This window comes from Dunckerocampus dactyliophorus, chromosome 6 (assembly GCF_027744805.1).
Source record: "Dunckerocampus dactyliophorus isolate RoL2022-P2 chromosome 6, RoL_Ddac_1.1, whole genome shotgun sequence".
Lineage (NCBI taxonomy): Eukaryota > Metazoa > Chordata > Actinopteri > Syngnathiformes > Syngnathidae > Dunckerocampus > Dunckerocampus dactyliophorus.
In genome coordinates this window covers 22130098-22156658 of record NC_072824.1, presented here as the reverse complement: position 1 = coordinate 22156658, position 26561 = coordinate 22130098, and the positions used below count along the sequence as shown (strand labels likewise).

General features: G+C 39.9%; 3 protein-coding genes across 10 annotated transcripts in view; 2 read left to right on the top strand and 1 right to left on the bottom strand.

Annotated features, from left to right (window-relative positions):
* The first annotated feature begins 52 nt into the window (after positions 1 to 52).
* slit2 (slit homolog 2 (Drosophila)) overlaps positions 53 to 26561 on the top strand; it is a 129201-nt gene continuing 102692 nt past the window's right edge. For 6 of the 8 annotated variants that reach the window (XM_054777987.1, XM_054777985.1, XM_054777988.1 and 3 more), the window contains exons 1-3: positions 1943 to 2799; positions 3369 to 3440; positions 4401 to 4472. In XM_054777987.1, the coding sequence (XP_054633962.1) occupies positions 2588 to 2799; positions 3369 to 3440; positions 4401 to 4472 (356 nt within the window). In that variant the 5' untranslated portion in view covers positions 1943 to 2587. Of the gene's footprint in view, positions 2800 to 3368; positions 3441 to 4400; positions 4473 to 26561 lie in introns of all 8 variants that reach the window. The other 2 variants (XM_054777983.1, XM_054777989.1) reach the window with 2 other exon arrangements.
* Positions 14920 to 20998, top strand: LOC129182192 (uncharacterized). Its single transcript, XM_054777993.1, has 2 exons — positions 14920 to 16243; positions 17155 to 20998. Exons 1-2 carry the CDS (start codon positions 15471 to 15473, stop codon positions 17903 to 17905), a joined length of 1524 nt encoding a protein of 507 aa, XP_054633968.1. The 5' UTR covers positions 14920 to 15470; the 3' UTR covers positions 17906 to 20998.
* Positions 15198 to 24618, bottom strand: LOC129182191 (uncharacterized). Its single transcript, XM_054777992.1, has 9 exons — positions 23806 to 24618; positions 22425 to 22637; positions 22183 to 22324; positions 21497 to 22062; positions 21068 to 21390; positions 20736 to 20917; positions 20053 to 20225; positions 19167 to 19381; positions 15198 to 18560 (listed from the first exon to the last, which is right to left on the bottom strand). Exons 1-9 carry the CDS (start codon positions 24099 to 24101, stop codon positions 18307 to 18309), a joined length of 2364 nt encoding a protein of 787 aa, XP_054633967.1. The 5' UTR covers positions 24102 to 24618; the 3' UTR covers positions 15198 to 18306.

The window sequence follows — 26561 nt, the reverse complement described above, 5'->3', positions numbered from 1 at the left end:
TTCGGTGTTAAAAAAATCTGTGAGCTCTGCGAAAGGAGCCACAAAAAGGAAGAGCTAAATGCAGGTCTGGAGACATGGGTTGCGGATCCCTGGTATATACATTGGTTTTAAGGGCACAGTTCGGTTCATTTTTTGTAGTAAGGCAGGGGTTCTCAAACTTTTTGTGATGACCGAGGCCTTGCAGGAGAGAAAATTTTCCAAGAACCCCCATTTAATCTTCATTCCCATTAAAAAATAATTCTGCCATTTTAATAGATGCCACATGAATTATTTATATTTCAATCACTTCAAGTCAAAGTATGTCAGAGAATTAAATTCACTAACCCTAATGTAAGTGAAGTTATGGGCTCAGAATGTTTGTTTTCTTGTCCTAGTTGTCCCTATTCATAGCCATGCACTTTCTAATGACACGGCATAACTTCATTTATTTATAACAATGTTTCTTAAGGGAAGTGCGACGATGCAGACAAGTGCAACAGTAACAGTTTGAACAATCCGAATGACTATTTATTTTGACAAAAATAAGCGTCTAAGAAAAATAACAAAATAGAATAAGAATAAATAAATAAATACGGAACAGATCACTTCAAAGTTGTAGTGCAATAATACATAATAAGGTAATAAGTCCAGTCTTGTGTGCGTTTTTATCGGTCTCCCCCTGTTGTGTTTAAAAAGCTGCATGGTATGGGGAAGGAATGATCTGCTCAGTCTTTGAGTGGAGCAGCATAGTTATAGTAATCTGCCACTGAAGCTACTCTTCTATCGGGAGATGATGCTGTGCATTGGATGAGGCTGGTTACTATAGAAATGAAGCTTTGATATAATTTACAGTGATCAGCGTACAGCTTCATTTACAGATTTACTATGCATTGAAAATGACAGAACACACAGACATTATTGTCTAAATAGCTGGCAACACAAATGACTCCCAAGATAAGTTTGCCTTGTCTACAGTCAAGTATAGTTTTGTCAGCGTCAGGGTCTGGGGCTGCATGAGTGCTGCATAATGGCTGTGTGTTCAGTTTTTTCAGAGGACAGTAATTTGCAATTAGAGCTGACACTTTGTCAGCACTTCATAATATAAATCTGCATTACTGCAGTTTACCTGACTGTATGGATTATGTAAAAATCATGACGATTGTGTGTATTTCTAAGTATGCAAGGTGGTGGTTATTGTTCAGGATTATGGAAGGACATCAACAGGTTAGTGATTCTTGTGCATAAGCTGGGCAAGGCCCACCACTTCTTGGAGTTTTACCACACTTGAGCACAGCATACTAGTCAAACGAACTAGACTTCAGGTGTCAAACCTGCCCAAGCGTGGTACAATTTGACTAGTGTGAGTGTGCCCTATTGTCAGTCTGACAACATTAATAAAATCTAGTATAGTTCTAAACTTTACTACACAAGATTCTTCAACATAGTCATGTACACGCATCTATAAATAGTCTGTCATTTTATTGAAGAGACATGTTTTGATGGAGGCGCTCGCTACCGAAAATAGACTCCACTGCAACGTGAACGCAGGTCTTCCTGTTCTAGTAATGCAACGTTAAAAGCCCAGTGTAAATCCTCACACGGTCCTATTAATGTGTCCTGCAAACTAGACACTGACGCCCCAGCATGCTAAAAAAGCAACATGGCCTCTGGGTGTCTTAGATACAGCACATGGTTATTAGGGCTACTTGGAAGTCCTGCAACTAAACTCCAGTGTTAGACCGGTGTTCCCCATTTTTGTCACCTTGCAAGGAGGGGAGACGGCTAAATAAAGCATCAGGTGGTGTGTGTTTGTGTGTGTGTCTACCTTGTCATTCTTTCTCTCTCAAACACACGCACACACACGCGCGCGCACACACAAACACACACACTCATGTGTGTGTCCCTCTCTCTCTCTCTCTCTCTCTTTCTCTCTCGCTCCCAGCCTCTCTCTCCCTTCTTTGGTGTCTCTCTACCACATATTCTGGACTGCAGCGCTTTGACGCACCAGACTCATTCAGTTGGCTTGTGGTGTTGCGCGCAGCTCTCAGCCGGGCTCCTCCACGTTTCCCACACCGGTACCTGTGTCAGGCTGTGACCAAGTGTTTGGAACCAACACCTCTTAATCATAACCATTTTTGGGGGGGGGAGAAAACGACGCTGCAGCCTCATCGTTGGACGCCTGTTGTGAATTAATAACCATAAGAAAGCCTTACCTGGAGTATGTGTGTGTGACGGAGTGTGTGTGTTTCTGTGCAAGGAGGTGCACTTAAAGTGTGTTTGTGTGTGCGCGTGTGAGACGTTTCCCTGGATCAGGACAATAAGGTTCGAGGCTCCGAGTGGGGGTGGATTTGGCCACTGAATGCCGGGGACATGTGGAAGTTTACGCCGCTCTAGCGCTGCCACAGAGCCGCTCCACCGCCTCTTCTAGATCCCTTCTGGGGGACCCAACTTGATCCATCTAAACCCCAGAGGATCCAAATGTAAATATAGGACGTGAAATTGAAGAAACGTCAAGGAGGACGGCATCCTGCTGAGTTTGGTGAACTCTTTCAAGGATCTTTTTTTCCTCTCTCTCGCTATTTTCTGGTTCCCTTTTCCACTTGCCGCAATGCTGGGATCCCTGAACCCCGCGGGCCACGGTCGATCTCTGGTCTCAGCGCTGGGGCTGCTGGTGGCCCTGCTGGCTCTCGCTTTGTGTGGAAGGGGCGCAGCCTCACAACCGTGCCCGACGCAGTGCTCCTGCACCGGGACTACGGTGGACTGCCACGGTCAAGGGCTCCGCAGCGTGCCCCGGAACATACCCCGCAACACGGAGAGACTGTAAGTACTTATACTTAAATCTTACACGTTTTCGTTGCAATTACAACAACACTACAACTGTTGATTTTTTATTTTAATTTACTTTCTTTGTTATCCATTTTAATCAACACTGAACCTCATTTTGTTTTAATGGAAGAAGGGTATACAATATTTTCAACAAAAAATAACAAAATAATAATAAAATATTAATAGCAAAATAACTATCTAGCCAAGCAATCAACATGTGCACCTCATTTTATGTGAGAATAATCTTGTTAGTTATTTAAAGCAACGTGTCAAACCATCACAAACATGTAATTTTTGATTGTGAACTGATAGCAGAAGTCAAGTGTGATGCATGCATGATGTGGTTGCGTTTGGTGGTTTTGCACTGCATAAAGTACTGCACCCGAAACCACATCGGTTTTTGTCTGCAGACCAGCAAGTTAATCAAAAACGGATTTGGAAGCCAAGTGGGCTTGGAGTTTAAACAGGCCGTGTATTCTATTAGGCCAAAGATTACACTTGAAATTGGCCCTGCAGTGCAGCATGGTCCATACTTTAAATTGATTGCTGATTTCTCTTTTCAGGGATCTGAATGCAAATAACCTGACTAAAATCACCAAGGCAGATTTTGCAGGATTAAGACACCTGCGAGTGCTGTAAGTCATGTTTTGTATATTTTCTTTCTTTTCCTTTACTACGCTATACTATGAAAATGATCATTTGTACACTCTACACAATGCACCAGATTCTGTAAGTGCACTTCATTGCTGCAAGTGAGTCTGTATGCATGTGCATCTTAAACAGAATAGCACTGGCACCTGTTAATCTGCCAGTGGAGGTGTCAGGAGGGTCTTATTTTAACCGGGTGGGGGCCCCCGGGGCCCATGTGCTGGAGTGATTAACGCGCTGGCGAGGAAGTGATGGAGGGAAAAAGGTTGTCATTACAGATAAAAGGGTGAGTCAAGTAAGAGCAGGTTGCTTACCTGCCATGAAATCATGCTCAGTGTGTGTGTGCGTGTGGCTGTGTTCGTGCGTGCGTGCGTGTGCGTGTGTGTGTGTGTGTGTGTGTGTGTGTGTGTGTGTGTGTGTGCATAGTCCAACATCCGAAAGTGAATGGCAGAGGGATACACATTGTTGGAATTCCTCTGCAGATTATCTCCTTAATTGCTTGTGTGTATGTGTGTGTGCTTGTGTTCTTACAATACTTGTTTCCGGTCTTCCGGTCATCTACTTCTTGTGTGCTTTCTGTTTATGATGTGATTGTATCGATATGTGTGTGTGTGCATGTGTGTGTATGGCTTGGTCAGCACTATAAGTAAATGAGTAGTCACAGCTCGAAGGTTATAGAGAGTAAATTGGATGATAGATGAGTCTGCGTCCAGTTTTAAAGTGAATTCTGGCCCACTATCGACCCACTGCAGGTTCTTTTGTGATTCCTCCTCGATGCTGTTTCAACAGTCTATCACTTTTCATCTCCATCAATCTCATTTTTCCACATCTGTCTTCTCCAACTCTCATCTCAGATGCCACTCTCTTGTGACCAACTGTCAAAGTGACTCCATTAAGACACCCCTATGTGTACCTCTCTCAAACTCTCACTGCTGCTTCTCTTCCAGGCAGCTAATGGAGAACAAAATCACCACAATCGAGCGAGGAGCCTTCCAGGACCTAAAGGAGCTGGAGAGACTGTGAGTGACATTTTGCTTGTTCCAAAAAAACGACCAAAATTGAGCAATTGTACAATTGTACATTGTAGTTGATTGCCACCGCTTTGTATATGAGCATTTTATGAGAGTGATGATGTAAATGGACAACAAATTCCCGGATTGACACCTTTACACACCTTTAGGGGACCGGCAAGTAAAACGTCTTTACAAGGGCATGGACAAGACTTGGCAATTAATGGCAAAAAGAGTGCTGTGGTCCGTCATTGTTGTGACATTGAACACGCATGTATTTGTCCTCCATTTTTACAGATGGCCAATTTTTGTATGGTTGCCGTGTTAAAAAACATCCACTTTGAGACCAGTTGTCATGTAAAGAAACAGTTCATTGCAGTTTTTAGGTCTCGGGCCATTCCCCACTTCTCGATGAAGTTCTGTGTGTGCGGAATAGCAAAGAAATAGGAGTAAAGAAATCAAATCTCTGCACACCAACCAGAAACACTCCTCATATGTGTCCATAAAGACTTTAACTGTGCTGTCAGTGCCTCAATGCAAGAAGATAATTTGGAAATGAAGACACTGAGCAGCGTCAAGCAGCAGCAGCCAGAGGTTGTTAGGGTGCAAGGGTGGAATCACTGGTATTCAGCATCCAAACCCTCAGGCAGTTATGGCATAATTAAGCCTTGGTAGTCTGCGAGCGACACAGCGAGTCTGGCATGGAGACAACAGCAAGAGGCGTATGGGGGGGATGTGGACCCCTGACTGGTGAAATGTCCATTGTGTGGACTGTCAACCTTGCTTGATGTGTGAGCGACTCATATATGAGTGTGTGTGTTGTGTGACACACTGGAATGCATTTAGAGAGTCTGAGTGGGTTTGGTGAAAAGCTTTTAATTAAAGACTAATAAATATGGCTATGCTTGTACGTGCATATACAAAAACACACACTTACTAAAGACAGAAATATCAACAGTATTGCTGTAGTGTATGACAACTGTGACTATAAAACGACTCCTCTGTTTCAAGGCCCATTGTTGGATGAATGAACTAATCAATCAAGGTTTGCGCTACAGTCCTTACTTCCCCCTGAATTTTAAAACTTCATGACATCTTGAACAATTCTTTGCCTCCATCTTTGTGGGAACAGTTTGGGATTCAATTCATGCTGTACATGAGGTTAAAGTGGACAAGCTTGTTTTGTACCCTGTGGTACAAAACGGATTAGGCCTGGAGTATGAAAGAGGTTAGTCCACTTGAATAGTTTGTATGAGCGTTAGAGTGACCTGCTACACCGGCTTCTACACAAAAGAACATAGCAATTTTGTACCATCAAACAGGGGGTGCTTGTTTTGTAGTTTGTTTTATCCATGAGGGTGGCAAACACCTAAGTTTACGGTATCATGGTTCATGGTGATTTCTTTAGTCCTGTGCACGTTTATTTCAATTGCAATTCACCATCGTTGCCGTTGCATGTTCCCAAACACAAAGATGGAGCCAGTCATCAATGCCCCCCCACAGTAGGTGGACAAAGGCACATCGCCGGAGTCTGGAATCTGGAGCTGATTTCAAAGACCTCCATCCTCCAGGAGGTTGCAGGGAGCCTGCTGGGCACCGCTGCCCAGAGGAGAGGGCCCTAAGCTGGGGTGACGGATCCACAGTGACTGCCCCCCACCAGGTTGGAAAACAGTTCCTGCCCCCTCTGTCGTTCTTTTTATATTTTCTTTTTATTTGCGATAGGCCCTGCAGGGCTTAGTCGGGTGGGGTCAGGTGTGGGGCAGTAGCTGGAGGGTTTTAGGGGTGGGGTAGAAAGAGGTGTGGAGAAGATAGGCATGTCACAACACACACACACACACACATATACACAGGTTTGGATGCATGTGTATTTTCTTTCGCAAGACTGCACCGTCACTATCGGTTTTATCCCGACACCGACAAACACACACACTTCCACCTCTCTTTTCTAGTGCCATTCATCTTGACGCACCCATCTCTCCATTGTCCTGTGCAGACTGGAATGTCATACATTCTTCCCTCTCTCCTTGTGGGTGAAGACAAATTCTTGCTCCTCCTCATCGTAATCTTATCTTACATTTGAATGCTTTATAGCCGCTATCCATTTCAACATCTCAACAGCCACAGACAGGCAAAAAAGAACTCTAATTATGGGATTTCTGCCCACATCAGAGAGATAAAGCGTCAGATAATTAGCTGGTAATAGAGTGATCACATGCCAAAAAGATCATTTTGATAGCCGTGAGTAATTGTAACACTATTATTATTAAGTCTTGAGATGCGTCTATCAACAGAGATTACCAAACAAAGCAAGTGATTATGTTGTAACACACTTTTGACAATACAAAAAAGAAATGAAATCCTTTCCTGGAGCTTTGAGTGATCACATTGTTCTGGCTGATCATCCCTGAGCAAAGTTTGTGTGTGTGTGTGTGTTTCATTTATGGAGCAGCAGAGCTTGAAATTACTTGCACTGCTTTCTCCAAACGTCTGTGAGATAGACTTCCCTGTGTGCGCTGGGACAGTCACTATTTTTATTTGTGGCTAAACTCTTTTTTTGCTCATATCAGTGGGAGAATTGATTAGCAGTACTTTGAATGATGGTCATAGTAAAGGAATTCAGACTCTGAATGCATAGTTGTTATTGCTCATTCTTTTTTTTTTAAATAAGATAACAAGAAGAAGTTCTCTTTATGAAGATCAAGATGGCGCCGCTGTGTTTGGCTTGCCTCTTGCTCCTCTGCATACTGGTTTTTAATGTTCTTATGTGCTGTGGTTTACCTCCCAACAAAAATAAACAAAGATTTTATGAGTGAATTCTCAGAGTTTTTGACAGAAATCATGCCAATGTTTGACAACCTACTGATCTGTGGGGGACTTTAACGTCCATGTTCTCTGATCAGCTGACTAAATGCTTCCATTATCTGCTAGAATCCCTGGATGAAACTCAATCCATTGCTTGTCCCACTCATCAGCTTGGGCACACACTGGATCATGTCATCTCCCATGGACTATCTGTGTCAGTTACTGATGTACGTAATATTCCTATTTCTGATCACTCCCTCATCTGCTTTGAGGCTCTAGCACCTTCAGCTACACCAAAACCTGCAGCCTTTTGCCGCCGCCGGGTTATCACCTCCGTGACAGGCAATGACTTTTCTGCTGCCTTGTCAGGCACTGACTAAGCCCTATAATGTGTCCAGACACCTTCCTCTCTTCCTTCCACTCCACATGTTCTCAGATCTTGGACTCTGTTCCGTTCTGTTCAAAGACAAAGCCACCAGATTCACACCTGACCCGTGACTGAATGAAACCACCTGCACCCTGAGATGGCAGGGACAATCTTGCCACTGACCACAAAACCATGAAGGAAGCAAAAACTAATAATAAGCCTTAATGATGTATCGGAACACACATGAAATACATTTCAACTGCATTATTTTATCATGATAATATATTATTATATCATTTAACATTAAAAAAACAAGTTTATGAGGAGGCTGGCAACCAGTCCCTGCCTCTCGCCCAAAGTCAGCTGGGATAGGCTACAGCATACCCCCGCGACCCTAATGAGGATAAGCGGCATGGAAAATGGGTGGATGGATGGAATTTATGAGGAAAGAAGTCATCATATTGCAAAAAAATGTCAACATTTTACGAGAATAAGGTAAATTTCCAAAGAGGCAAAATGTTTATGATAATGAAGTTATATTTGTATTTGTTTGTATTTATTTGTACTATGAGTGAGCACAATTGTACAGCTGTGTTAAGACGAGGACTGTTCAGGATGACATTGTTTATTGTTTTCATAATATTCCAACATTTTTACTGAAAAAATATGACAATGCTATTAATTTCTTCTTGTCCATATCATTTTACCTTATTCTTTTTTTGTCGTCATAATAATTTTGTACGGTAGAGTCTTGGTTTTTCCACAAGGTCAGACGAAAAGGGAAACATATGAAACTCGAGGTAATTTCGTCCCATAGAAAATAATGTAAATCCAATTAATGACTTCCAGAAACCCCAAAATATTAACAAAAATACTTTGTATAGAGAATAATTATAGTATAACATGCAGAAAACATTAGGAATTAATTATGATGAATTAATGGAACTAATTGTTGATGCAGATTTCTGTACATCCTGGCAAGATCGAATTCAATGACGTTATAAACTTATTTAACAAATTGCTGTCACTTGCTTTGTTTGGGCATTCGATTTTGTGGAACAATACAGTACAGGGTAAACGGACTAGTTTGCTACGTGCCATATTGTGCGAAAACCAAGACAGTGTACAAAAACCGAGGCATAATTTTGGGAAACATTTTCTATGAAAATCAAATCATATGAAAACTCAGGTGTAGGAAAACAAAGTTTTCACTGTATGTGTATTGATCAGGTGTACCTAATAGTGTGTCCAATGAGTCTATACACTATATGATGGTTAGAGTGTAGTTTGTACGTGTGATAGTGTTTGTTGGTCCAAAAGTATGTGTTAACAGCACTATTGGCGTTGGCGGTGTAATAATGACTTACTCCAGTGTGTTTGTTATTTCCTTGCCTCATATCAGCGAGGCTCCGAGGTGTGAAAACTGACTCGGTGTGTGCGCGTGCGCGTTTTTTAATATGTTTCTGCAGGCACGTGTGCGTGTGTGTGTGTGTGTGTGAAAACGAAATGACACACTGTTTGTGCTGGCAGATATGTGCGAGCTTGTGGGTATTTACTGTGTAGTTTGTGTCCCTCATAGCATCTGTTTATGACTGCGGGGATTATCGCCATGCTGCAGTGAGGCATTCACTAGTTGCAGAGACTCTCACACCTCCGACTTCTCTGTCTTCGTCCACTTTAGGACACACTTTGGATAATGACATACGGCACTTGGAGCACTTGGAAGGTCGTTTATGTGCACAAAAATGCACACACCAAACACAAATCTTCTGGACTGGACAACAAGCATTCATGTTAATTAAGCACACTCACTGCTCACAGGTACACCTGTACTGTCTAATGAGTTCCAATACAAAATGTGTACATAATCCCTCATTTATCATGGTTAATTGCTTCCAGATATGACAGGTATGATAAGTGAATTTCTGTGAAGTATGATTCTTATTTATAAATGAAATAGTTTCTTAGCTAAAGCATAGAAAATGTGTTTCTAACCTTCTAAATATGTTTTTTAACATTATTAGAGCCCTCTAGACATGAACTGACACCCCTATAGTGACCCTTAGACTCTTATTACCTAATATAGTAGACATAATACGAGTAAATAAACCATATAAGATGTAAACAAGACTTGTGCTTGTGTGTGTTGTTATAAATGTGTTCCCTGGGGGAGCTGAGTGGCAGGCGGACAGGAAGTAACGTTGGGGGTTCAGAGTTGAGTTTTAACTTAGCGTGGGTTACTGCTGCAACAGTATACCATGTTTTTATAGGGATTATTATATTATTGTAGGGATTTATAGGGATTATTGTGCCTGTTGTGAGATAACTCCAACCCGCAATAAAAGACTGTTGTTCCGGCGATCAAGTCTGGCATTTGTGTGTCTCACCAAACATTACAGTAACATTACTGACACCTAATGAGCTGTGTGTAATACTACATATCATTCACAGCATCTTGGAATACGTCTTCTGAATGCCTTATATTTGTATTTTAGTTGATTTAGCAATTTTTATGCTTGAAAATTCTTCATTTAGGCAAAAATACGTAAAATATGCTTCAATATTCATATTTTTTTTACTATTAATAGGCCGTGTTCAACCACGAAACAGCATGATTAATTAATTAATATATTTTTGGAAAAGTGTGAAACTTTTGAACAGTTGAAAGTGTAAACTGGGAGGATACATCATGCAGAAAAACTGACAAATTAGATTTTGTCCAGATGATCAAAGGACCCATATCTATCAACACATACAGTAAGCAGTACCCAGATTGATTTAATATTTACCAATCGACCTGAGAGAATAATAAAATCTTATAACATGTTAGTTGGTCTTTCTGATCACAATATGATACTTGTGGTCAGAAAGTTTTCTAGAAACAGATTTTGTTTTTATGTCACAGAACAGGAGTTTGTAGGAATCCCCAAAAATCATCAGGAAGAATTTACAAATGCAGTGCAACAAACTGACTGGGATGATTGCTGGGAACAAATTGTGAAATGGATTTCGAATCTTTTGTAACAACTATGGAGAGAACAATCAAAGCTCCAAACACAAACACAACAAGAACACATTACCGTGGATGAACTCTGACATACTAAAGCTCATGAAAGAGAGGGATTTTGCATTAAAAAAGGCAATCAAAAATAGGTCAGCCAGTGCTAGAAAACTATTCACAACATTAAGAAATAAAGTAGGTTGTTCTATCAGTGCTTCCAAGCCAATCTTTAACATAGATAGTGTGACTGAATCTGAAGTCTCACAGATAATAAGTTCACTCAAACAAAAACAAAAGACATATTTGGCATTGATACTTTTATGTTGAAAGAACTCTATTATATATTAATAATTCCAGTAACCACAATTCTCAATCTCTCAATTCCTGAGGCAGTTTTTGCTCGTGTATGGAAGTCATCAGCTGTCATTCCAATCTATAAGAATGGAGACCACTTTTCCAATTGTAGACCAATCAGTATTACTCCTACTATATCTAAAGTTGCTGAGAAACTTATTGCTCAACAAATTATTACACATTTGAACACCACTTCTTTTTCTCTTCATCCAATGCAATTTGGTTGCAGAGCTCAGTACTCCAGAGACTGCTCGTGTTTTTTTCATAGAAAATATCAAATAATTACTAGATAAAGGTGGTGTGCTTGGTGCTGTGCTCCTCGACTTGAAAAAAGCTTTTGATACTGTAAATCATAGAATATTGTTGACCAAAGGAAGCAAATTAAACTTTTCTTCAGATGCAATAAAATGGATAGAATCATATTTATCCAATCGCTCACAGTCACTCAGAATTAGTGACTGCCATTCACCTCTGCTCCCTCTGTCCACAGGTGTTCCGCAAGGTTCCATTTTAGGGCCTTTGCTATTTTCAATATATATAAACGATCTTCCTTCAGTCTGTCCCAACGTCCTCATTCAAATGTATGCAGACTATACCGTCATTTATACACACGGTAAAAACACAATTCAAGTAGCTGACAAACCTGCACAGTCCATGGCTCATGTCTCAGAAATGCTAAACCAGTCCTGCTTAAAACTCAATGGAAACAAAACTGTTGCTCTGTTCTTTTCTAAATCTAACATTGCAAATAATCAGACAGATATCTACGTGAATGGGGGAAAGATTTAAGTTGCGTCAGAATTCAGATATCTTGGTGTCCTTATAGACTCTAAACCAGGGGTCACCAACACAGTGCCTGCGGGCACCAGGTTGCCCCCCACGACAACATGAGTGGTCAAAATGTGAGTTGTGGATACCAGCATTTTGTGAATGCTTTGGTAAAACAAGCATATTTGATTTGTTTGGGTTGAAAAAAGGTATGAAAATCATTTCTACAAAAATGAGTAGCTCGTGGCCATTTTCATTTTCTAAAAGTAGCTCTCACAAGAAAAAACATTGGTGACCCCTGCTCTAAACTAACATTTAAATCTCAGATAAAAAAGGTCTGTAATCATGTCAAATATAATATTTAAAATTTCCAATACATAAGCTCACACCTATCACTGCAGGCGACTAAAATGTTCACGCATGCTATGGTCGTGCCACATATAACCTACTGTCTTACAACCTGGTCACAAGCAAATAAAACAACACTAAAACCTGTAGAATCACTATACAAAAGGACAATCAAAATACTGGATAAAACACCATTAAGATATCACTGCACTATCTTACAAAAACATCACCTTTTAAGTTGGGGCAATGTAATAAAGTATTCAAACCTTTGTCTGATATACAAAATCCTCCATGGTCTGTCATCTCCTCCTCTCAGTCAGTTTGTAAACATACGGAACATGTCTCAGAAAGTAACACTGGGGCAGTCCGAGGCGACTGTATTGTTCCTCTACGGAAAAGCGCTTTTAGTCAGAGTGCCTTTTCAGTCACAGCTGCACAGGAGTAGAACTCTCTCCCCCAGAACATTACAGAACTGAGGTGATACACTTTATTCAAAAAATATCTAAAAAACTGGTTCACAACACATCATACATGTAATCACTAGTACTAAAATTAATAGTACACGTGTAAGTTTTTTCATGTTATCCCAGCAGCCCGTTGACTTGATTTATGTTTTATATTTTGGTGTTTTAAGTAAAGATTTGTTGGTCATTTTATCCAATATTTGCACTGTGGTGGTGTTAATTCCTTAATTTTGTATATACACTGTATTTTTTTTAACAGTGTTTGTACAGTTGCATCTATTTTCTACTCATCTTTTATATTTGCATTGTTCTTGTTATAATCCTTTTACTGATGTTTTCGGGAGACAATTTTTAACATCTGTCCAGGGACAACAGATGAAATATAGCCTTTTGGCTAATTCTGGATCATTTGCAGCAATGTCATTTATGGTACACTGTCCCTGTCAAATAAACCAATAAAATAAAATAAGGAGAAAGTCATGGTGTATAATATGCGTTATATTTTTGATAATATGCTGACAAAAAGAAACTGGCAGTGCCATGAGGCAACTCGGTGTGCACTCAGACAGTAGGAGGGGCTTGCACACTAAGCCAGAAGCCAGGCTCACGGTGGCCTCACCTTAGGTTTCTTGCCTGTAGTTGATGAGGAAATCTGCAAATTCAGCAATTTTTACTTTGAAAATGTTGAAAAAGATCGGAATTATACAGAAAATACATTTATAAAACAGTTCAATGGACAAGTACTAAAATTATTTTATGTTATTATTTGTTTTTGTATGTTTCATCATGCCTCCCCTAACCACACATCACTGATTTTCCTTCTTTCTTATGGTCTTAAAATTAGCACATCTAGCACATCAAATAACACATCTGTTGTTTGCTAACTTGCCCAACCTTTCACACACTTTTTTCGAATGGGTCTCGGCTGCATCTGTGTGCGCATGTGTGTGTGTGTGTGTGTGTGTGTGTGTGAGTGACAAGAAGAAAAGCACTGATTACACACTCGGCGAGAAGTTGTTTGGCTGCACCTGTGGGTTTGCATGTATAAATCTCTAGACCCCAAATATAAGACAACCTTTCTATGGAAGCTATTTAATATTTTGGTCAATCCACTCTGGAGTACATTACTGTAGACTGTGCAGGTGTATTTACCGTTGTCATTACCTATGCAGCAGACTTTCAGACTTTCTTAGTCTGACAGCATTGTATCTATTTTAAGAAGATGAGCTCATAACCCTCATCCTTCCACTTACACAGCTCCATGTCCCTCTCAGAGGAGGTGTTGTCACCCTCTAAACGGTTGCTCCTTACTCGGTAGGCCCTGCCGTGGTAATAGGGGGGCTGTCTGAAGGTCCATGTGGGGCTCTTAGCCTCCGAAAGGGATGAATAATTAAGAATCATCACTTCTTCTCGATGTAAAATATTTATAATATGCCTCTGATGTAACTGTGTAAGGTGAACCTGTGTGCATGTGTCATTGGGATTGGGTGGGGTATGCGCTGAGGGGGAAAAATTACACTGTTATATACTTATAATGTACCTATATTAATATGTATACTATATATATATTAATTTGACGTTCTTCTGTCTCCTCCAGTCCCAGCCATTGAAGTATCTGTTGCTTGGGCTTGTCAATATATGTGCGTGCGTGTGTGTGTGTGTGTGTGTGCGTGCGGAGGTTAAACAGTTTCATATGAGAGGCCCCTTGAGAGATAATTCATACTTGGTTTCACACGCAATATCATAATCTCACATGTACACCACTATACTCTCACACAAACACTACTATACCCTCTTACATGCATAATCATACTCTCTCACACACAGTATTGTCTGGGCCATAAATCATAATCACTTAAAAACACTATCATACTCTCACACATACACTATCATACTCTCACACATACACTATCATACTCTCACACATAAACCATCATACTCTCTTAAAAACACTATCATACTCTCACACATACACTATCATACTCTCACACATACACTATCATACTCTCTTAAAAACACTATCATACTCTCACACATACACTATCATACTCTCACACATACACTATCATACTCTCTTAAAAACACTATCATACTCTCACACATACACTATCATACTCTCTTAAAAACACTATCATACTCTCACACATACACCATCATACTCTCACACATACACTATCATACTCTCACACATACACTATCATACTCTCTTAAAAACACTATCATACTCTCACACATACACTATCATACTCTCACACATACACTATCATACTCTCACACATACACTATCATACTCTCACACATACACCATCATACTCTCACACATACACTATCACACTCTCACACATACACCATCATACTCTCATAAAAACACTATCATACTCTCTTAAAAACACTATCATACTCTCACACATACACCATCATACTCTCACACATACACTATCATACTCTCACACATACACTATCATACTCTCTTAAAAACACTATCATACTCTCACACATACACCATCATACTCTCACACATACACTATCATACTCTCACACATACACTATCATACTCTCACACATACACTATCATACTCTCACACATACACCATCATACTCTCTTAAAAACACAATCATACTCAATGATGACAATGATTGTGTGTTTAAGAAGTTATGATGGTTTATGTGAGAGGGAATTGTACCATGTGTGAAAGAGTATAATTGAACAGGAAGTTAGTTTGATCAAACAGGAAGACAGTTTAAATCCTCATTCCTTGATTGGCTTACAGCCCTAAAAATAAAGCCTGGACCTTCTCAGAGTACTGCTAGCTAAACTGAAGCTACGTGGGAGCATTCAAATCAAGCAGCAGCACTTTCAAGGACAACTTTATAGTTTTTTTAAGAACAGTAGCAAAGTAGTCATGATTTTTCCACTTATTTACCTTCTTTTTCAAGTTCAGTTTTTGTTTGTGGGAGTAAATGGTAATGAGGAGGACATTGCTATTTTTTTCACTAATACCATGAGGTGTGTTCAGACCATTGTAAGGGAAACAGACAGCCTGGGACATGACAGCATGATTTTGGAACGATTATTCTGTGAGCTTAACGGATATGCACGGACAATTTCTTTCTTTCTCTCAATAAGCCAGCAGTTAGAAGGGGGTGACATTCAAGGAAGCTTAGGTGCACTGGAGGCACTCTATGCATGTTTTTGTTCCATCATAAATTCGTATGAAAACTCAAGATCTGTGGAAATGAGACAAAGGGATATGTTTACTTCAAGAGCACCACCAACAATCAGAACTGGTCATCCTGGTCGCCCTCAGTACAATATATTCCATGAACAAATTACCTACTGTTTGTCCCTTGGAATGAGTTGGCAAAGGATAGCTGTATGTTTTGGAATCAGCAGAAGGACATTGTACAGGCACAGACAGCAACTTCAAATTGGGCCACTGACTTACACAGCAATGTCTGATGAGGCCTTGACTGACATTGTTAGTGCAATCCTTCAAACCACCCCAAATGCAGGAGAAAGGTATGTGCTCGGAGGCCTCCGATCACGCAACATTAGAATACAGCGTTGGAGAGTGAGACGTTGCCTGCAACAGCTTGACCCAGTTGGACGGGCCTTCCGCCGCCGCCGTGCAATTCGCCGAAGAATTTACAATGTTCAGACTCCTAATCAATTATGGTGAGTGTTTTGTAATATTACATCAAGTTTGGTTCTTTGAACACACACACTGGTAATATATGTATACAGACATTCTTACTCTTGCAGCCTAAAACAGCACATTACAGTGGATATGGTATTGAAGTCTATGCCACAAAAAACACAATATTAACAATGACTGAATTGCTGGAACCACTGCCATCATTTTTAGGGGAATTTAGCCTGTTTTTCTCATTTAATTTTGCCAAATCAATGTGTTTTAATTGTATGCTAAAACACACAGCTGCAAGCTCACAGCCATCAGGCTGCAAAGCTTCCAACACACCATATGACTTTACATAAAGCATATCTGTGGAATGGAATCATAGAGTTGTAGGGGAAATATGAATTATTAATATATGGGGTAAGGTTACCGTCAAAAGTTTTGTGCGTGTACACATAAAAATCGTGCACGTATTAAAAATGTGTGCATGTTAGTCTATAGTTGTGCATAAATTACAAAAAAAATTGTAAACTCTTGTTTGAGTCAAACCACGCATAGATTATGCATAGATTATGCAGTGTATTAATTATCTGTAAGAATGCAACTCATAGTTACAGCTTTACAAAATTACAAATACGGGTTACAGTTTACGGACGTACACTTTCTTCAACGTGAAATAACTGTCAAAGCTACGTCATGAGGTCACAGGCATTATGTATCAAGTCGAAGATAACATCGATTCGGCTGTAAAAAGCGCCGTCTTTTAACTAATTATTGTCCTAGAAAGGTTGTTTATGAGCGATATCGCTTATAAACTGAGGGAAGACTTTAAAAATTAAAAGTTACTGAGCTGTATGTTCCTACAGAGTGCAGGTAGGTGGGGGTTTGGTGTGGGGTCTATCGCAAGACTGAATACAGTAGTAAATGTTGGCAATTTTTCTCCCCACAGGCACATCGATGGAAACCATAAGCTGGTGAGGTGGAGGTTGGTCTTTCATGGATGTGTTGACGGCTTTAGCCGGACCATCATATACTTGCAGTGCCTCAGTAACAACAGGGCATCAAGCGTACTGGAACTGTTTTGTACTGGTGTACAGAGCTTTGGCCTTCCCTTAAGAGTACGCTGTGACCATGGCATGGAGAACACAGCAGTTGCCCGGTATATGCTGGAGAGAAGGGGTTTAAACAGAGGCAGTGTCATTACTGGACGCAGTGTCCACAATCAGAGGATTGAACGGTTGTGGGCAGAGCTAAACAGAGTTGTCTCATTCCACTTCAGTAACCTCTTCACCTTCATGGAAAATGAGGGCATACTGGATTCTACAGATGAACTCCATCTGTTTTGTCTGCACTACATCTACTTGCCAAGAGTTCAGAGGGCGGCTGCAGAATTCCGAAATCAGTGGAACAATCATGGATTATCTACACAAGGAGGACAAACACCTCTCCAACTGTGGCAGAGAGGGGTTCTTAACAGTGCAATTCAGGACATTTTAGCAGGAAATGATACCTTGGAAATCAATGAAGACACCCTTCTACAGTTAGAGACTGAAAACAATATTGTTGTTCCAGTAAACAACTTTAATGCAAATCAAACAGTTCTGAACAGAATTCACGAGACAGTAGACCCACTGAGTGATGATGGTAACCACGGCATACAATTATTTTTAGGCCTGGTGAATTTTATTAGTGAACAGTAACAAGGACGCTTGAGTACTAGAACACTGTGGATTGTACTCTAACAGATAAATGGTAAATGGCTGCATATAGTACTTTTATGCAAAGTGCTAAGCTAAACAGTTTATCTCACAACAGACTGAATAATGTAACCAACATTTAGCTTTTTTTTGCACCACTGGGCTTGTATACCCTAAAAAAAAATAATAATAACTTCCCAACCACTCCACTAGAAAAGAATGTGACAGAAAAAAGGTATTCTATACAGCCTGTGAATGCATTGGTTATTGGAAAAAAAAAAGTTTTGGCTCACTACTGAAAATGTGTTTTTTTTTTTTTTTCAAACTGGAATAGTTACCTGTAATAGCATCAAATGCAAGATTTTTCTGCAAATGGCTAAGCTTGAATGTTCACAGTCCATATATTATTCTCTACCAAAACCCTGTGTGTTACCTAATGCAAAGTCCATACTCTCCCTGAAATCCTCGTATGTGTCAAGCAGCGGCAACTTAAGGCAGTTGATGCAGGTGTTTGCCATTGGCAAACAGCGTCTGGAGCTGACAGGCTGATCATGCAAGAAATCAACTGATGGTTGAGGGGAGAAGCCAACCGGAGGGATGACACTTGCACCCGTTGCAAAGGCTAGGATTTTACCTAGCTTTGAGGATCCCTCTTGCTCTAACACACAGAAAAACAAGCAAGCAAACACCAAAGACAACAATGAGAATTTACAGCAATTATACCAGAAAGTAAATAGTACCATATAGAAAGCTCCAAAAGGAATGTAAGACGAAGAAAAGAGAGAAATGAAAGTGATAGATGAAAAGAACTTAAGGAGAGGAGTGAAAGAAAAAAGAAAAAAGTTACTAGAACTACAAAAATAGCATACAAAATTATTTAAAAGGTATATAATGGAAAGACAACCAATTCTAGAGGAGACAGATTGCAAAAAGAAAGGAAGCAAAGAGTAAAGATAGAGGAAGGGAAAATGAGTAAAAAACTTAAAAAAAACAAAAAAAAAGGATAAATGGAAAAAAAAAAAAGGAAAGACTGAAAGAGAGACCCAATATGGGAACAAAAGTTGACAACTTGGCCAAATGGTGGCATTAGCAAAGGTTAGGGAAAAACCAAAATCCTTTTGATTCAACCTCTGAGAATAATGAATGTTCATTGCAATTAGTAGTCCATGTATTTTCTCCTAGCCCAGTATACTGTATGTACAATTTGTAAACGTGACAAAAGCATGAGACAGTGCCATATCTAACATATCTAGCAAATAATTACCTTCAACATCCTGCAGGTAGTCCCTCCAAAATGGAACAACACGTTCCTCTGCCCTTCTTTTGTTGCTTCCCACTGCAGACAGCCGGATGTGGAACAGGTGATCCATTAAGTCAGCAGTGAGTGGGGATGGTTCGTGACACATTAAGGGTCTAAAACTGTCTGGGTGCATTCTGATCGCATCCAGAACACCAAGGGTCTTCAGCCCCTCCTTAAATCTACACAAATGAGACACAAGAAGACAAAAATGTCTGTTTCAAATTGTGTTGATAATCATATATTGTTAGGCTAGCAGGGGGAAAGGGATGACTTGCTTCATCAATGCAGAATAAAAGCTAGAAAATCCAAGATGCCAGCACAAGTTAGGATGAAATCTAGGATGGCAAAAAATGTGAAATATGTTTTGTCTTTGACAATCTGAAATTTATCTGTTCAGACTCGCCAAACAATTTCAAATCCAATTTAATCCCAAATGTACAAGCTAGCAATCATTTTTAGAAGAACCAGAAGAAAGACTACACAGAATTTATCGTTGTGGTTAAAATTTTGTTTTTGTATGTGTAATATGTCTCAATTTTGAAAATGTAGTTGTTGTAATGTGTGCAAATAGTTTATTTTACAGGGTACTTTAGAGATGGTAATGAGTTGCTTACTTCATCAATTGTTTGGAACCTGTTTTTTTTTGTTATTCTTACACAACCCATGTAGGCATTTGATAAGGATATACAGTGGCTTTTTAATTAAAAATTAAAAAGAAAAAAAATACAGTACATGTTCAAATGTTTTGTTGTTGTATTTGTGCAGAGGAGAAAATATAGCAGAAAATATCACTATCCATGTAACAAAAATTTCACAAATTTGCTGTTCTGAACAATAGTGTTACACAAACCTTTCAAATGCCCCGCAGACTCTGTGGACCACCTGAAACATGAGAATGTCTTTAACCAGCAGATCTCTGTCCTCAATGCATTTCAGTGGCCTGAGACACCCAGCATTTGCCAGGTAATCTTGCAGTGGTTCAGTGGCGTTTATCAGGTCATCCAAAGACGTACATTCGGACACCTAAAAACACCACACAAAAGAAAAAAGAGAAATAATAAACTAAAGCAAAGGTTGGCATCCAAGGATGCAAAAAGTATGTGTGGTAAATCTGTAGCCTCCTTTTGACAAGTGTTTTGTGGATAGAAAACAACACCACACACTATCTTTGAAAAGTGTTGATTCAACTGTATGATCATTTTGGAGTCTGCAGGTTTTGGTGCTGTTGAACTGGATTGCATTATACTGAGAGGTGTTTTGGTTATTTAGCCTTCCAACACTGAAATGAATGGGGCAGACAAAATAACAAATGTCAGAATAACATAATACAGTTCACTGACAGCCCAAACTACATCCTCCAAAATGATCACAGAGTTGAATCAACACCTCTCTAAAACAGTTTGAACAAAACCTGAACATTAAAACCTTCATGAACGTAGGATTTATTGCAGGACTGTTGGATTAGGCTACATTACTTTTAGCGAGGTAGACCTAATAAATTGGCAACTGAGTGTATGTTTACAATAAATTTACCTTTTTAACCTTCTCATAGCGGTCTGTATCAGCAATGTCTTCCAAGACAGGCTTTACTGAAGAACTGCCACCAACTAGACAAGAATACAGTGTTGGTGCAATGAATCCTGGTGGAGGACCGCCATGGACAAGACTTACGGCAATGGCCTGGCCAGCGATAAAATATTTATCTTCTCTTAAAGCTGAAACAAACATAGCATGGAAGACAAAACAGAGGATAAAATGAATGGTACGCACCCTAGGACAAAACTAGTGCTGGGAAAAAGGGATATTGTGGGGGGGGGGGGGGGGGGGGGGGGGGGAGAATCGATACACTGGAACCAAACATATACCTGAACTGTCCAAAGCCAAGTTCAATTTATCGTCTCTTCCTTCAAACATTGGTGACAGTACCAGGGCTTCCATGAGCAACCGTAAAAATTCTCTCCTAGGGCCACCAAGGTCCACAGCCTCTTCATTCATTCCTAAGTCATCTGAAAACTTGATGCACATCTGGTGCTTGGGATTATAGGACAGTCGTCTGAAGCCCCGCAGAGCACCATCCAGTACTGAAGACCTATTAATGTTGAACCTGCATCTTTTGTTACTGTCAATTAGGGATGCAAGATTGAGGAGCACTTCCTGTGCTGATTTTGCATTTATGTGTTCGGATGCCCTGTTGAAAGAAAACCAGATAATTACAAAGACTTGACTTTTTCTTACCACTGTCTATCTGAAATGACCACACTAATTAAACAGTGTCATATTAACCAGTCACTTACACATGACTCTCAGGACTGGCCATTATTGCCTGGTTTACTTCCTCATCATCAGAAGAAAGGTCTGAGATGGAACCCATGATCGAAAGGTAGGCAGCATAGTTGTCATCACTAGCTGATGGTGTCTGGTTCACTGTGCCAACACTATCTAAGTCAATGACACTGGATGCTTCGTGTGTTGAAGAAGGCTGGTTAGCTCTGGTCATGACATCGCTGGATGTTTGCTGTGTTGCAGAAGGCTGGTTAGCTCTGGTCATGACATCACTGGATGTTTGCTGTGTTGAAGAAGGCTGGTTAGCTCTGGTCATGACATCGCTGGATGTTTGCTGTGTTGCAGAAGGCTGGTTAGCTCTGGTCAAGACATCGCTGGATGCTTGCTGTGTTGCAGAGAGCTGGTTAGCTCTGGCCCTTCTTGTGAAAGGATAACTAGAGATCTGCTGTATTGATGCAGTTTGGTTTCCCCTGGCCCTTGTGGTCATACAGTCACTGGTCTGACTGGTACTGTGGTCACTAGATGCTGATGTAGCGTCAACCTCCACACAACTGTCCTCCGAATCTGTGCTGTCAGACTTAACAACAAAAAATATGTTTTTAGAAAATGTTGGGTTAAACCCATTGCCAAACCATGAAAACTGTATGGTCCAATTGACATAGGAACACACTGCTTGACATTTTTTTAAATAGCTTACCGGAAATGGAAGATTTGTCGATGGCCTAATGTACACTGCCTTTGATTTGAACACCTTGTGAATCATAAAGCCATTCAGTTCCTGGCCCTCACGCAACTTTGGTGAAACCAGTTTGTTTCCACATGCCATCAAAAGATCAATACTGAATAACAAACAAGAAAAAATAGAATTCAATTTCAAAACCACCCTGTATCAATCAACCCATAAGGTATAACGTGCAATGTCGTAATATTAAAAAATACCTGACATCCTCAGGAATTCTGTCCTTGAATGCTTCTCTTATCTCTGCAATGACTGTCCTGCAGTCCCACATTTTCCTCATCTCAAAGGCACTTAAAATATAGCCCCTTTCATGAAGCCTTCTTTTGGTTTTGTGTTTGCAGACTTCATCCCATGTAGAATCAGGTAGCAGTATGATGTCCTTATTAAAGGTTGGGTGATTTAAGGCAGTAGGCCTAAAAAAGAAAGCATTATCATTATATTTAGTCATTTAGCAAACTTTTTTGTCCAGAGCAACTTACAATCAATGCAAGACAATCAAACATTTAGAGGACAGTAATTAAAAAGAGCCTTGTCTCAATACATATTGCATTACATAACATTTTCAGCTGGCAATGGCAATAACATCCACACTATTAACTTTAGCTAGTTCTTATCTTAATAAATATGTGCACACGTCTTTATTGTCTCTTATTAACTCTTTGCATTGAACATAAATTATAGCTGAGTCACATTTATGTTACATATAGTAGTTATGAAGGCTTTCAGGTTTATCTTTTCTAAAACAGGAAAATCTAAGTACAGGCTTAGTTTCACACATCTGGTGACTAACATAATTACTTTGGTAAGAACTAGATTTTAATAACAGCGTGCTACGTGTGAAACAAGTTGTTTAGTTTCCTAACTGTCATCAGTGGAGACTCATTCGCTGCTTCAGGGTTAAACTGTCGCTAACTTTGTACTACCACCGTTACTGTACAAGGTTGCTGCTAAACAAAACTCATGAACTCAACTTGATTCTCGTTTACTTAGAATAGATACTATAGCTCATTTTGAACATTCGCTGTTACATTCAGTCTTAGTGCTAACATGACTGCTCTGAGTGCAACCACACGGAATCGCAAGTGGACAGGTGTCGCGACACCGGAGTGCAGCTGAAATGAGCTGTTCGCCTATTCTGTTAACGCTACTTACGTTATGAAATGGCTCCACACAGCAGACTGACCTGTACTCAAGCCTTGAGTAATATTAACTGTTGTCATTTTAAGATGTAACGTTACGTAAAGTTGTTGGAAAATACCTGACATTAACACTAAGTCAGTTCTGAATGTTGTTTTAGGTTACTTTTCAAATAGCTAATTGCCCAGCCCTAGGTTTACAGGTTAAATTAGTTAGGTAGTATGCGGGTTTAATGTTATTCAGCAGCGTTAATTTTAACGAAACACTACAACGTCTCACTCTTAACATTTTCACTGTCCCTTAACGAATACTGACAAAAGTAACTGCTAGTGTTAATGCTAATGTGTTAGCGTAGAAGCAGTAATATTATTAAGCGGTAGCTTAAATAAAAAAAAAAAACATCCGCGGCTAAATAAATGATTAAACCTTATTCAATAAACTCACCTCTTCCTTGACTTTGAAGCCCATCCACCGAAATACTGTTGAGTTCGATATCGAGGTTGCATCACTTGGTTCAGGCTAGATCCAGACGAAGTGCTACTGGCACTTCCTGATACACCTGATGAGCTAGCCCTGAAGATCCGCCGCATTTCCTCCTCCACAGTCGCGTTAGAAGAGGCACCTGTGGGTGTCTGTCGCCTTTGATCCAACATTTCTGACATTGTTGTGATAACGGTTGGAGAGTTTAAAATGTTGTTTAAAAGGCCAATGGCTTCACTGAGTTTCTCCCGGTCCGCCATCTTCTTCTATCAGTCATGATTGGGAAGGTGGGCCATGTCCATGAAATCCTGCTTCCTCCAGCTTCGTCAAAGATAGCCAATCAGGCACTGAGAATTCAGGACTGTTTCCGTTTCAATCAAACTCTCTCACACAAACAACTATTCTCATTCACATACCCTACCATTCTGTCTTACATTCACTGACATTTGGATCCTTATACATGATTATTTGCATTCACATGATGGTGTATGTGTAAGAGTATGATAGTGTTTTTAAGAGAGTATGATAGTGTATGTGTGAGAGTATGATAGTGTATGTGTAAGAGTATGATAGTGTTTTTAAGAGAGTATGATGGTTTATGTGTGAGAGTATGATAGTGTTTTTAAGAGAGTATGATGGTGTATGTGTGAGAGTATGATAGTGTTTTTAAGAGAGTATGATGGTGTATGTGTGAGAGTATGATGGTGTATGTGTGAGAGTATGATGGTGTATGTGTGAGAGTATGATAGTGTATGTGTGAGAGTATGATAGTGTATGTGTGAGAGTATGATAGTGTTTTTAAGAGAGTATGATGGTGTATGTGTGAGAGTATGATAGTGTATGTGTGAGAGTATGATAGTGTTTTTAAGAGAGTATGATGGTGTATGTGTGAGAGTATGATAGTGTTTTTAAGAGAGCATGATGGTGTATGTGTGAGAGTATGATAGTGTATGTGTGAGAGTATGATAGTGTATGTGTGAGAGTATGATAGTGTTTTTAAGAGAGTATAGTGGTGTACATGTGAGATTATGATATTGCGTGTGAAACCAAGTATGAATTATCTCTCAAGGGGCCTCTCATAGTTTCAGCAGCCTTTCACTCATTGTGTCACTCAGTTGCCTCACTCTCCCCTGACTCACATCAAGGCACATCCGCCCGCAGACATCAGCACACAAACCTCTTCACTCCACTCAAGCAGGGTTAAATGATCGCACCCACATTATTAAACTCACCCGAGTTCTCTCAACGCTTCTATTTGGATGTGTGTATGTGTGTGTGTGATGACAGGCTGCTGTGAGTTCTTCCCCTGTGAGGGCCTTGTTTACTCAGCGGGGTCCCTTTCACACATTCGGTAGCCCGGCCAGACCGCCTGTTTGTTTTTCCCACATCGTCTTCTCCTCTCTGTCTTTGTGGTTAAAAAAAAAAAAAAAAAAAAAAAAAAGAATGAATGAAGGTCTCCGTCTTTCCTTCATTCTAACTCTTGTCTTTTTCCCCCTGACTTGCCTTGCCTTCGACCTTCTTGAGTTTGCCCGGCGGCCATGTTGCCGTCAAGAGTAACCTGGAGTCTGTTATTTGGGTACATTCATTCGTTTAATGCGTTCTGGCCCCAGAATGTTTCATGAAAGTTATTTGTGTAGGTTCTCTGTAATCTTGCTAACCAATCAGGATGATAGCTCTCACGTTAACATATTTACACTTCACTGATACTGAAATATAATAGCCCAGTAGTTAAAGGTACCATATTTTTTTTATTTTTCAACAATTTTAAATAAGTCTCAGAGGTCACAGAATAGTGTATTGAAAGTGTGTTGGCCAACACACCCAGCCTTGATGGTATTTAGACAGATTAAAAGTGCTTTTAGTAAGCTCTACTGCGAACACGCTGCTTTGTGCGTCTGTAACTTTAATGCTAATGAGCTGTTTGTCCACACCTGTCTCTGGCAGTATGGCTTAAAGAAGTGCTACTGTGCAATTTGTTTTCACTTTTTACATATACAGTAATCCCTCATTTATGCTGGTTAATTGGTTCCAGACACAACCGTGATAAGTGAATTTTTGTGAAGTGGGATTCTTTCTTTAGAAATGGAAGATTTTTGTACTTAGAGCATAGAAAACCTGTTTACGACCTTCTAACTAACATTAGTCACATTTTAACAGCAACATCATGCTAGGTTAACCTATTCGCTGGAGAAAAAAGAAAAATGATGAAACTTACAGAGTTCAGGCTTTAGTTTAAGAAGCCTTTAAATTTTTATAATTCTTTTTTTTTACAAAGCTGTCCTCTATTAAGTGTACACGAGGCGGGCCGCATATTACTGTTAGAACACCAATAAAACGTCAATTTTGCCAAGTAGGGCAGGGATCCCCAACCACCAGGCCACAGCCTGGTCCCGGTCCATGGGCGGTGCCAAACCAGGGCCACAGGAAGCTTTCAGGTTCAATGACAAAAAAAAAAAAATGGTTAAAAAAAATGTCTAAATTTGTAAATAATTACATTATGTAAATGCATATCAATTTTGGAAATATGGGCCATTATTTTATTTAAAAAAATAATATACAGTTACAAATCCTATAGTTTTTTCATGCATATGTTTGTTGCGAGCAGCGGCCCGTCCCACTTTGTTTGACGGTCCTTGAAGGCACCATTGTGCATGTGCTAGCTTTCTCCCACGCTGCACAGACACTGGACTTTTACCGTTTTGCGTTCACCTCATACTATG

Excerpts from the sequence above, each read along its gene's own strand:
- LOC129182192 (XM_054777993.1), top strand. The coding sequence starts at position 15,471 with ATGATTTTTCCACTTATTTACCTTCTTTTTCAAGTTCAGTTTTTGTTT. Across the intron at positions 16,244-17,154 it reads CAGACTCCTAATCAATTATG|GCACATCGATGGAAACCATA; the intron begins GTGAGTGTTTTG and ends TTCTCCCCACAG.
- LOC129182191 (XM_054777992.1), bottom strand. The coding sequence starts at position 24,101 with ATGGCGGACCGGGAGAAACTCAGTGAAGCCATTGGCCTTTTAAACAAC. Across the intron at positions 21,391-21,496 it reads GCCAGTCCTGAGAGTCATGT|GGCATCCGAACACATAAATG; the intron begins GTAAGTGACTGG and ends TTCTTTCAACAG. Across the intron at positions 20,918-21,067 it reads CTTGGCTTTGGACAGTTCAG|CTTTAAGAGAAGATAAATAT; the intron begins GTATATGTTTGG and ends TGTTTGTTTCAG.